General features: G+C 43.9%; 1 protein-coding gene across 2 annotated transcripts in view; it reads right to left on the reverse strand.

Annotated features, from left to right (window-relative positions):
• LOC121578077 (transketolase) overlaps positions 1-7007 on the reverse strand; it is a 31254-nt gene extending 24247 nt beyond the window's left edge. For both annotated transcript variants that reach the window (XM_041892166.2, XM_041892165.2), the window contains exons 1-3: positions 6597-7007; positions 4364-4481; positions 3905-4018 (exon numbers count right to left, since the gene is read on the reverse strand). In XM_041892166.2, coding sequence (XP_041748100.2) covers positions 3905-4018; positions 4364-4481; positions 6597-6703 — 339 coding nt within the window. In that variant the 5' untranslated portion in view covers positions 6704-7007. The remainder of the gene's footprint in view (positions 1-3904; positions 4019-4363; positions 4482-6596) is intronic.
• Positions 7008-11790: the final 4783 nt, after the last annotated feature.

The raw sequence follows: 11790 nt of genomic DNA on the forward strand, positions 1-11790 counted from the left end.
GTTGGCTATTAAAGGTGACGTGTAGGTTAACTGTTAGGTTGTTAAAGGTGACGTGTATGCTAACTGTTAGGCTATTAAAGGTGAGATGTAGGTTAACTGTTAGGCCGTTAAAGGTGATGTGTAGGTTAACTGTTAGGCTATTAAAGGTGAGGTGTAGGCTAAGGTCGCGTTCCCCTGCTCAGACGTTGCATGCATTAACCAATGGTTGCGTGCCACGTCATCGACTGTGCAGTCGGGCATCAGATTGCTGTAACATATGATATGATATGGTTAGCTGATATGTAAAATACCTATCCAGGCGTTGTAAGATCTGGCATGGTCAGCAACATCTGAGCAGGAGAACACGACCTAACTGTTAGGCCATTAAAGGTGAGGTGTAGGCTAACTGTTGGGCTATTAAAGGTGAAGTGTAGGCTAACTCTTAGGCTATTAAAGGCCCAATGCAGAAATTTTTATATCCATATCAAATCATTTCTGTGTAACAATTAAGTAACTTACTGTAATAGATTTACATTTAGCAAAAAACTATTTCTCAAGCAAGAATTTTGCTAGGACTGTCTGGGAGTGGTCTGAGTGGGGAGGGAAAAACTAAAAACTAGCTGTTATTGGCAGAGAGGTTTGGAACACTTTGTTATTGGTCTATTAACCAATTTACCACATGGTGATGTCACCATGGCAAGCCGAAACTCCCGTCCATGCAAAACCTGCTGATTAGAAGGTCCTGTGTAGATTGTATTTTCAACCAGCAACTATCAGGAAATAACACTGATACATTTTATTTTACACTTTTACAATGTTCGTTTCAGCAGTTGTTGTACAATATGATACAAAACAGGAAAAACACAATTTAGTGCTGAGCTACAGTGGGGAAAAAAAGTATTTAGTCAGCCACCAATTGTGCAAGTTCTCCCACTTAAAAAGATGAGAGAGGCCTGTAATTTTCATCATAGGTACACGTCAACTCTGACTGACAAATTGAGAATTTTTTCTCCAGAAAATCACATTGTAGGATTTTTTATGAATTTATCTGCAAATTATGGTGGAAAATAAGTATTTGGTCACCTACAAACAAGCAAGATTTCTGTCTCTCACAGACCTGTAACTTCTTCTTTAAGAGGCTCCTCTGTCCTCCAGTCGTTACCTGTATTAATGGCACCTGTTTGAACTTGTTATCAGTATAAAAGACACCTGTCCACAACCTCAAACAGTCACACTCCAAACTCCACTATGGCCAAGACCAAAGAGCTGTCAAAGGACACCAGAAACAAAATTGTAGACCTGCACCAGGCTGGGAAGACTGAATCTGCAATAGGTAAGCAGCTTGGTTTGAAGAAATCAACTGTGGGAGCAATTATTAGGAAATGGAAGACATACAAGACCACTGATAATCTCCCTCGATCTGGGATCTCACCCCATGGGGTCAAAATGATCACAAGAACGGTGAGCAAAAATCCCAGAACCACACGGGGGGACCTAGTGAATGACCTGCAGAGAGCTGGGACCAAAGTAACAAAGCCTACCATCAGTAACACACTACGCCGCCAGGGACTCAAATCCTGCAGTGCCAGACGTGTCCCCCTGCTTAAGCCAGTACATGTCCAGGCCCGTCTGAAGTTTGCTAGAGTGCATTTGGTTGATCCAGAAGAGGATTGGGAGAATGTCATATGGTCAGATGAAACCAAAATATAACTTTTTGGTAAAAACTCAACTCGTCGTGTTTGGAGGACAAAGAATGCTGAGTTGCATCCAAAGAACACCATACCTACTGTGAAGCATGGGGGTGGAAACATCATGCTTTGGGGCTGTTCTTCTGCAAAGGGACCAGGACGACTGATCCGTGTAAAGGAAAGAATGAATGGGGCCATGTATCGTGAGATTTTGAGTGAAAACCTCCTTCCATCAGCAAGGGCATTGAAGATGAAACGTGGCTGGGTCTTTCAGCATGACAATGATCCCAAACACACCGCCCAGGCAACGAAGGAGTGGCTTCGTAAGAAGCATTTCAAGGTCCTGGAGTGGCCTAGCCAGTCTCCAGATCTCAACCCCATAGAAAATCTTTGGAGGGAGTTGAAAGTCCGTGTTGCCCAGCGACAGCCCCAAAACATCACTGCTCTAGAGGAGATCTGCATGGAGGAATGGGCCAAAATACCAGCAACAGTGTGTGAAAACCTTGTGAAGACTTACAGAAAACGTTTGACCTGTGTCATTGCCAACAAAGGGTATATAACAAAGTATTGAGAAACCTTTGTTATTGACCAAATACTTATTTTCCACCATAATTTGCAAATAAATTCATTAAAAATCCTACAATGTGATTTTCTGGATTTTTTTTTCTCATTTTGTCTGTCATAGTTGACGTGTATCATAGGTACACGTCAACTATGACAGACAAATTGAGAATTTTTTTCTCCAGAAAATCACATTGTAGGATTTTTAATGAATTTATCTGCAAATTATGGTGGAAAATAAGTATTTGGTCACCTACAAACAAGCAAGATTTCTGTCTCTCACAGACCTGTAACTTCTTCTTTAAGAGGCTCCTCTGTCCTCCAGTCGTTACCTGTATTAATGGCACCTGTTTGAACTTGTCATCAGTATAAAAAACACTTGTCCACAACCTCAAACAGTCACACTCCAAACTCCACTATGGCCAAGACCAAAGAGCTGTCAAAGGACACCAGAAACAAAATTGTAGACCTGCACCAGGCTGGGAAGACTGAATCTGCAATAGGTAAGCAGCTTGGTTTGAAGAAATCAACTGTGGGAGCAATGATTAGGAAATGGAAGACATACAAGACCACTGATAATCTCCCTCAATCTGGGATCTCACCCCGTGGGGTCAAAATGATCACAAGAACGGTGAGCAAAAATCCCAGAACCACACGGGGGGACCTAGTGAATGACCTGCAGAGAGCTGGGACCAAAGTAACAAAACCTACCATCAGTAACACACTACGCCGCCAGGGACTCAAATCCTGCAGTGCCAGACGTGTCCCCCTGCTTAAGCCAGTACATGTCCAGGCCCGTCTGAAGTTTGCTAGAGTGCATTTGGTTGATCGAGAATAGGATTGGGAGAATGTCATATGGTCAGATGAAAACAAAATATAACTTTTTGGTAAAAACTCAACTCGTCGTGTTTGGAGGACAAAGAATGCTGAGTTGCATCCAAAGAACACCATACCTACTGTGAAGCATGGGGGTGGAAACATCATGCTTTGGGGGTGTTTTTCTGCAAAAGGACCAGGACGACTGATCCGTGTAAAGGAAAGAATGAATGGGGCCATGTATCGTGAGATTTTGAGTGAAAACCTCCTTCCATCCGCAAGGGCATTGAAGATGAAACGTGGCTGGGTCTTTCAGCATGACAATGATCCCAAACACACCGCCCGGGCAACGAAGGAGTGGCTTCGTAAGAAGCATTTCAAGGTCCTGGAGTGGCCTAGCCAGTCTCCAGATCTCAACCCCATAGAAAATCTTTGGAGGGAGTTGAAAGTCTGTGTTGCCCAGCGACAGCCCCAAAACATCACTGCTCTAGAGGAGATCTGCATGGAGGAATGGGCCAAAATACCAGCAACAGTGTGTGAAAACCTTGTGAAGACTTACAGAAAACGTTTGACCTGTGTCATTGCCAACAAAGGGTATATAACAAAGTATTGAGAAACTTTTGTTATTGACCAAATACTTATTTTCCACCATAATTTGCAAATAAATTCATTAAAAATCCTACAATGTGATTTTCTGGATATTTTTTTCTCATTTTGTCTGTCATAGTTGACGTGTACCTATGATGAAAATTACAGGCCTCTCTCATCTTTTTAAGTGGGAGAACTTGCACAATTTGTGGCTGACTAAATACTTTTTTCCCCCACTGTATTAAAGGTGATGTGTAGTAGTTATCACTTACAGGTGTGGGGTGTCCCTCCAGGTTGGACTCCACCTGGCACAGAGAGAGCAGCTCACTCTCCTTCAGGAAGCCAGTCTCTGTCCACATGGAGTACAGGGCCGGGGCGGCATGACCCTGAGGAGAGGAACAGACATGTTACTATAGTACTATAACAAAACCTATAACATTATTACACAACCACAATATAACCATATTACTAGGAAGAGTAAAATATACTATTGCTGCTTGCCAGCCATTTAATCATACATATGCCTATGGCAATTGCAGACCAACTGTAATATCTATGAAAAATCCATTACAAGCCACAACACAGCCATAAAGAAGCAGATTTTGACCGGTATATGACCTTTATCCAACCAAAACAGTGGTGGTGAACTGGAGGTCAAATCAGTTAAATAAAATGTAAAACTTCAATTCAATACAACTTCAATACAACTTTATTCATCTAAGGTGTCTCACCTTAGAGAGGATGAAGCGGTCGTTGTTGATGTTCTTGGGGTCTTCTGGGCGGTACTTCATTGTGTTGAAGAACAGGACAGACATGATTTCTGCCACACTGCAGCATGATGTAAGGTGCCTGGGAGACCAGGGGTAGGAGCAGGGAGGGAGGTTACAGACAGGTTACAACAAGCTGGACACACAGTGTCTCTCTCTCTCTGTCTCTCTCTCTCTCACACACACACACACAAAAAAAACTTTTAAAAAAAACAGACAGACCACTTTATAAACTCATAAACTATCAGAATTGACACAGAGCCTATAACTGGATTCGAAGTGGCTCAGTCTAAAGTCTGAGCTTGCCAATTAAATCTTAGGGCACAATGCGGAAAGATGGGTAACACTATTTAGAGTGTATTAGTCTATCCAAAATACGGATGAGGGGGCCATGCTCAAACCGAGATGCCCCATTGGCTCTCTCTCTCTTTATCCCAATTACAGTGACGTCACCATCAGAGGGGTAAACCCATCCCTTGCAAAGCGCCAGTTCAGGTCACGGTCACAACACAGACCTATCCCTGCTGTGACAAGCCTAACGGGATGCTGGGGAGAGATGGGGAACATTTTGGCTTCTGTGCGCGCGGAGTCAGACGATCAGTCAGAGGGCGTCACCGGGTTTATAACGGTTACCTTCCATCTCCAGCCAGCAACATACTTAACATAACGACTGAGGCATAATCTAAAAATCTTCTGTTGAAGGAATAGATGCTCTTAAAAAAAAATGAAAATTCTGTAAAGAACTGCGTAAATCTAGATGCTCTAAAATCTCAACTCAAATGCTGGCAAGTAGCCTAGCCTAACCAAAAAAAACACACTTGACTTTCCCCAGTAACGAAATGCGTAGAGGGGTTTTCTCCCAATCAGCGACTGCATGGCGGTTGCTTATATTGTCTAGGCTGTGTGCGCGCTTGGTCTATTTGTGGATAGGCTACGGTCGAAGGATGGAGCCACAATGGAATGAGTGGATGCTGTAGTTTGTGTATGTGCGATAGATAATGATTGATAGCTTACTCAAATAGACTTGGGATTTCCCCCACAAAAATCTAAATTAAATGTGTTCTGTTCTTTACATAATTACTTTTTGTGCACTTGTTTGCACACGGGATCTTTATTTAATACAATAATAAGCTATAATAATAAACTTCAATTGGGTGTTCACACAATAAGATGAATTGCTGACTAATTATTATTAATATTTATTGACCAACATCCCAGACAGGTTCATCACCATGCGCTTTGTTCTGTGCTAACAAACTGACGCGCAAACTCCGAGTCGCTCCTCCGTCGCTTACTCGCGTAGTTAGACAGATGAAGACGCAATATAATTTCCCCAGATGCATGAGATAATTCTAGACACTACAGCAAAAGGAATCCTTTCAAGAACCGATGTTGTTCACAATAGAACATGTCTAATAACGAAAGAAACGAAAGAACTGCATGTTGAGCCACAATGGCCATATAATCAATTTTGCTCAATAGACATATAATGCGTATAAGTATACAGCGTTCTGCAATTTAAAGATATAAGCAGATCAAGTATCACAACTATCTCTGAAGGACTCCCATTATCATACACCCCGTTTCTGTTTCATTCATTCATTCTCCGTAGCTCAAACAGAACAAAGAGAGAACATGCGGTTCCCTTTGCATTTCACATGGATGTGTGTGTGTGTGGACATGTTTGACCAGAAGTCCCCACAAGTATAGTAAATAAACACAATTTTGACCAACTGGGTACATTTTGCTGGTCCCCACAAGGAAAGGGGCAATTTCTAGGGGGAAGGGGAATTAGGGTTAAAGGTTAGGGTTAGGTTTAGGGTTAAGGTTAGGTTTTAGGGTTAAGGTTAGGGTTAGGGTAAGGGTTCGTTTTAGGGTTAGGTTTAGGGTTAGGGTTAGGGGTTAGGGAAAATAGGATTTTGAATGGGAATCAATTGTGTGTCCCCACAAGGTCAGTAAAACAAGACTGTGTGTGTTTTGTGTGTGTGTGTGTGTGTGTGTGCTATTACGTTTCCATGTGTTTATGTGTGCACCTGTGTGTATGAATTAGTCTTTATACACTCTTCCCTAGATTTACGACTGTGCAATCTGTGTGTGTGTATTTTTATGCGTGTGTGTGTATTTTTATGTGTGTGTGTATTTTTATGTGTGTGTGTGTGTGTCTGTGTCTGTGTCAGTTTGAGTGAAAGGGTCTTACCCACTGCCGGTTGCGGTGGTAGCCTTAATGCAGTTGATTCGGAGGCGGTTGGCAATGTTCCTGAGCGCCTGCACCGTCTGCTGGTCGGGTTTGTGGTAGTCTTCCATGAAGGCAAAATGTCAAAGCACCAAAAGAACCAAAGTGGACTAGACTGCACAGAGGCTGGGCTGTGTGTGTGTATGTGTGTGGGGGTTGGCAGAGGGAGCCCTGCTCGTGTGTGTGAGTGGCAGAGAAAAGTGGGAGAGAAAGGAGGAGAGGCAGGATTTATCCCTAGCGAGAGTACACACACACGTACGTACACACTCACACACACAGAAGCAGAAGGAGGAGGAAGAGGAGGAAGAGGATGAGACTAGTGGTGTGGGCTGGGTCTGAGTCCTGAGGTCAAGTGGCACTCTATGCTGGCTAGGACAGGGCGCGTGCATGAGTGTGCAAGGAAGGGTTGTGTTAGGGGTGTGTGTTAGAAAGAGAGAGAGAGAAAAAGGAGGGGAGGTCATCTGCCCATATAGGGAGAAGGAAAGGGGGGGCGGGGTCTGCCCACAGTTGAAGCGTCTGCCCACAAATGTCTTTGGCTTCAACGTCTAAACTCATTACCAGATTTGAGATATGTGAGTCTTGTCCTTTGTTCCTGTCAACCTCAGTGTGTGCCTCGTCGATCGTGCCTTTGTTTTGTGTGCTTCATGTAACATAGATGAAGATGTACATGTCTATGTGTGAAGAGAGAGAGAGACTAACAGAGAGAAAGAGAGAGAGAGAGGTAGGCTACGCTATAGAGAGAAAGTTAAATAATTTAAGTGGCACGCCAAGATTTAAAGGTTTAATTTGTTTAATATGATCCCCACTGAGGCTCTCAGGTCACGCGCGAGAGAGAGAGAGAGAGAGAGAGAGAGAGAGAGAGAGAGAGAGAGAGAGAGAGAGAGAGAGAGAGAGAGAGAGAGAGAGAGAGAGAGAGAGAGAGAGAGAGAGAGAGAGAGAGAGAGAGAGGATGAGAGAGAGAGAAAGAAGAGAGAGAGGAAGAGAGAGTGAGAGAGAGAGAGAGAGAGAGAGAGAGAGAGAGAGAAGAGAGAAGGGGATGAGAGAGAGAGAGAGAGAGAGAGAGAGAGAGAGAGAGAGAGAGAGAGAGAGAGAGAGAAAGAGAGAGAGAGTGAGAGAGAGAGTGAGAGAGAGAGAGAGAGAGAAAGAGAGAGAGAGAGAGAGAGAGAGAGAGAGAGAGAGAGAGAGAGAGAGAGAGAGAGAGAGAGAGAGAGAGAGAGAGAGAGAGAGAGAGAGAGAGAGAGAGAGAGAGAGAGAGAGAGAGAGAGAGAGAGAGAGAGAGAGAGAGAGAGAGAGAGAAAGAAAGAAAGAGGATGAGAGAGAGAGAGAGAGAGAGAGAGAGAGAGAGAGAGAGAGAGAGAGAGAGAGAGAGAGAGAGAGAGAGAGAGAGAGAGAGAGAGAGAGAGAGAGAGAGAGAGAGAGAGAGAGAGAGAGAGAGAATTGTTTTATTTATTTCTAAGAGCCTCCTGTCTCACATCACACACATCACTGAGCACTGGTCTGGTGTCATCCACACACACACACGTTTGTTTTACTATCCTTGTGGGGACCAAACAATTGTGACCCCTTTCAGGAAACTAGGCGCATGTCGCACGTCACTACTTCACAGGAGAGCCATTTAAATGTAAACGTTTTTTTTTAAATAACAATGTGTTTTTTGGCAGGAATGCCTTCTGGAACATGTGAACTTTCATGTGCCTTAATAACAAATGGGTATGCCATCTGTAAATACAAATAAAATTGTTAAATTATGAGCCTAGTTGGTTTAGCCACTGAAAAAGACAGCAACCTTCACGCTAGCCATGATTGGCTGAGATAATGAGTGGGCTGGACAAGCCAAGAGATGAGTTTGGATTGGTCTGCCATGTAGCGTGCTTCTGTCTATAACATAGGACACTGTGTTCTTTTCCCCAACACATCCATGCAACATAACCTCATGGAATTAATGACAAATCATCTGCACAGTGCTACCCCAGCCACTAACCCTCTCCATCAGACTATCCTGTGTGTTTGTAGTCAGAGCAAAAGTCATGGAATAATAACAGGGTCCCGCTGTTAGAGAATCTTTGCCTCATTATTTTATATTGATCTAATTAGGATATGTGATTAGGAAACGTTCTCTCTTCCCTACAGTCAAATCGATAGCTTTTCAAACTTGTTTAAAACAAGTATATGCAACAGGTGTGCAATTTATTTGCTCAACTGTAAATGGAAAAGAAGAAAGGATCATTTCTTATTCAAAGTTATTATAACTATTGCTTTTCTCAGAGTGTAACATTTATAATTTCTGATCTCTTATTGCATATGAACTAATATGAATTACAATTACATTGAGCTATTGGTTGATTTATTATATATTCTGAAAGTAAACTATAAGTTTTCATTCCCTAATTTTCCACATGTGCAGTAATATTGCAGCTCCATTGCTGGTAAAGTGGGGATTGGGAGGCTGTGTACTGTACAATCCCCAACTGTAGACAGGTGATTTACGTGGTGGGTTATACCTCCACTTGGTGGACAGGCTGTAGAAGTACACCTGACCTGTTTCTGACGGGCAACACTTACTCTGCAGCTGCATGCTTCTCTATATCAGTCAGGGTTTCGTAAAAAATGTATGTGCAGAATATGTATTTGTATAGTGTGCTTGTGTGTCTGAGTGTGTCTAAGTAAGTGTATGTGTGCAGATTTCGTCTGTGTATTGTGTGTATGTGTGTGTATCTCTGTGCCCGCCTGCACATAATTATCTTTGTGCCTGCCGTGTGTGTAACAACGTGTGTGTGTCAAATGCATCAGAGCTAATGGCGGACTGATGCAACTGCACACAAAGATTAGCGTTGACTCCATCTGGAGTCTGCTTCATGGCATAGTCCAGAATAGACCACTGAGCTACAGGGAAGAGGGGTAATCGTAAAGCAGAGATAATGTAAAGCATCAGTTTTCACACACTCACATAATAGTATAAATGCATGTGTATAAACAGTCAGTTTACACAAATAAACTCTCTCTCTCTCTCTCTCACACACACACACACACACACACACACACACACACACACACACACACACACACACACACACACACACACACACACACACACACACACATACATACACACACACACATACACACACACACACACACAGTACATAATGTTAACCACCAGAGGCCACTGTCTCCCCATAAGAGTCTGCTGTGTGCTACAGAGACACCAAGGGCCAGTTTCCCTGGACCCAGATTAAGCATAGTCCTGGACTAAAAACCATTCTCAATGGAGATCTCTATTGTGTCTGGGAAACCAGTCCCTAGAGTATGAACCTACCACAGACTAAAAGATGGCTCAAATTTGTAGTGTAATATTGTATGCATAAAACAATGAATTATACAATATAGTGCTTTGCTGTGAAAACTAACTCCACATGAAAGTTGGTGTATGGCTGCCCATAGATAGTAATGGCTTGATATACAGTACTCTGTGTGTCGATATGGTTGGGTTACGTTTCATAAGGAAGGACTGAAATGGATTGATGATTAGGTAGACAGGGGTGTCTGTGTGTTTAACTGGTGCTCGAAACACAAGGGTGTGACAGTGCTGGGCACTTCCAACCCCCATAAGCAACGCCACAAGTCAGTGTGGAATTTGAGCACCACATAAAATTGTGTTGGGTAAGCATAAGACTTGATTGGGAAAGAAAAGGGACTGCGGTTGAGCACTGAGCAGGTTATTAAGGCTGTGCTCCTGTTTTATACTATATGTACCTGTGTTTCCTCTTCTGTCACTAGGATCACTGGAGCCTGACTCTCGCTGTCCCTCCAGTGTCCAGATCCCGGCTCAGGACTGCTCCTTATCCCAGCCGTGTCATCACCCTGCATCCCATGCCCTCTGCAGCCAGCTAAGACGTCATCACCCTGCATCCCCTGCCCTCTGCGTCCAGCTGTGATGTCATCACCCTGCATCCCCTGCCCTCTGCGTCCAACTGTGATGTCATCACCCTGCATCCCCTGCCCTCTGCGTCCAGCTGTGATGTCATCCCCCTGCATCCCCTGCCCTCTGCGTCCAACTGTGATGTCATCACCCTGCATCCCCTTCCCTCTGCAGCCAGCTGTGATGTCATCAACCTGGATATTCTGCCCTCAGCATCCAGCTGTGATGTCATCACCCTGCATCACCTGCCCTCTGCAGCCAGCTGTGATGTCATCACCCTGGATCCCCAGCCCTCATCAGCCAGCTGGGATGTTATCAACCTGCATCCCCTGCCCACTGCCATCTCAGAGCCACAGTGATGCCTCCCTACACACACAAACACACAGACACAAATGAATTAACGAATGAATGCACACAGACACGCACACACGCACGCACACACACACGCACACATACACACACACACAAACACTCATACCACCACCACTCTCCACCCTCACTGCTTCAACCCCCACCACTCTCCACCCTCACTGCTTCAGCCCGCCAACCTCCAACCCCCCACCAACACCACCCCCACCGTTCTCCAGCCTCCCACACACCAACACTGTCCTCCTCTCCCACTTCCACAGTAACTCCTCTGGGCTCCTGAGTCCCGTCAGAAAGGTTTTCCTTCAAAGAGACCCACAGGTGCCAACCAATCGGAGCCTGAGAACGGGGGCGCCACATGACAAAAGGGCAGCCAATCCAAGAAGCCCACAGATATGCACTTCCTGGAGGGAATGTACATTGAGAGAGCATGAATGTTTCTATTTTTACTCACTCTGGCAGAAAAAGAGAAGCTGGAGAACCACTTTTAAAACAATGCCTTAATACAACACAGAGGAACAAAACGACTAGGCCCTGGAATAGCACTGAACAAGTGTACTGCTGGGCTCTTCTGATTAATGGGCTGTAGATCAGCACAAAAGAAGTATGAATAATACTCGCACTCACACACACGCACACACACTCTCACATACATTAATTAACCAATTAATATTCTCTTATTCATACAGTGCCTTCAGAAAGTATTCATACCCCTTGACTTATTCCACATTTTGTTGTGTTACAGCCTGAATTCAAAATGGATTTAAAAATAATATAATCTCACCCATCTACACACAATACCCCATAATGACAAAGTGAACGTTTCAGAAATATCTAATTTACATACAGTAACAGTCAAAAGCTTGGACACAC

This window comes from Coregonus clupeaformis, chromosome 12, assembly GCF_020615455.1.
Source record: "Coregonus clupeaformis isolate EN_2021a chromosome 12, ASM2061545v1, whole genome shotgun sequence".
Taxonomy (NCBI): domain Eukaryota; kingdom Metazoa; phylum Chordata; class Actinopteri; order Salmoniformes; family Salmonidae; genus Coregonus; species Coregonus clupeaformis.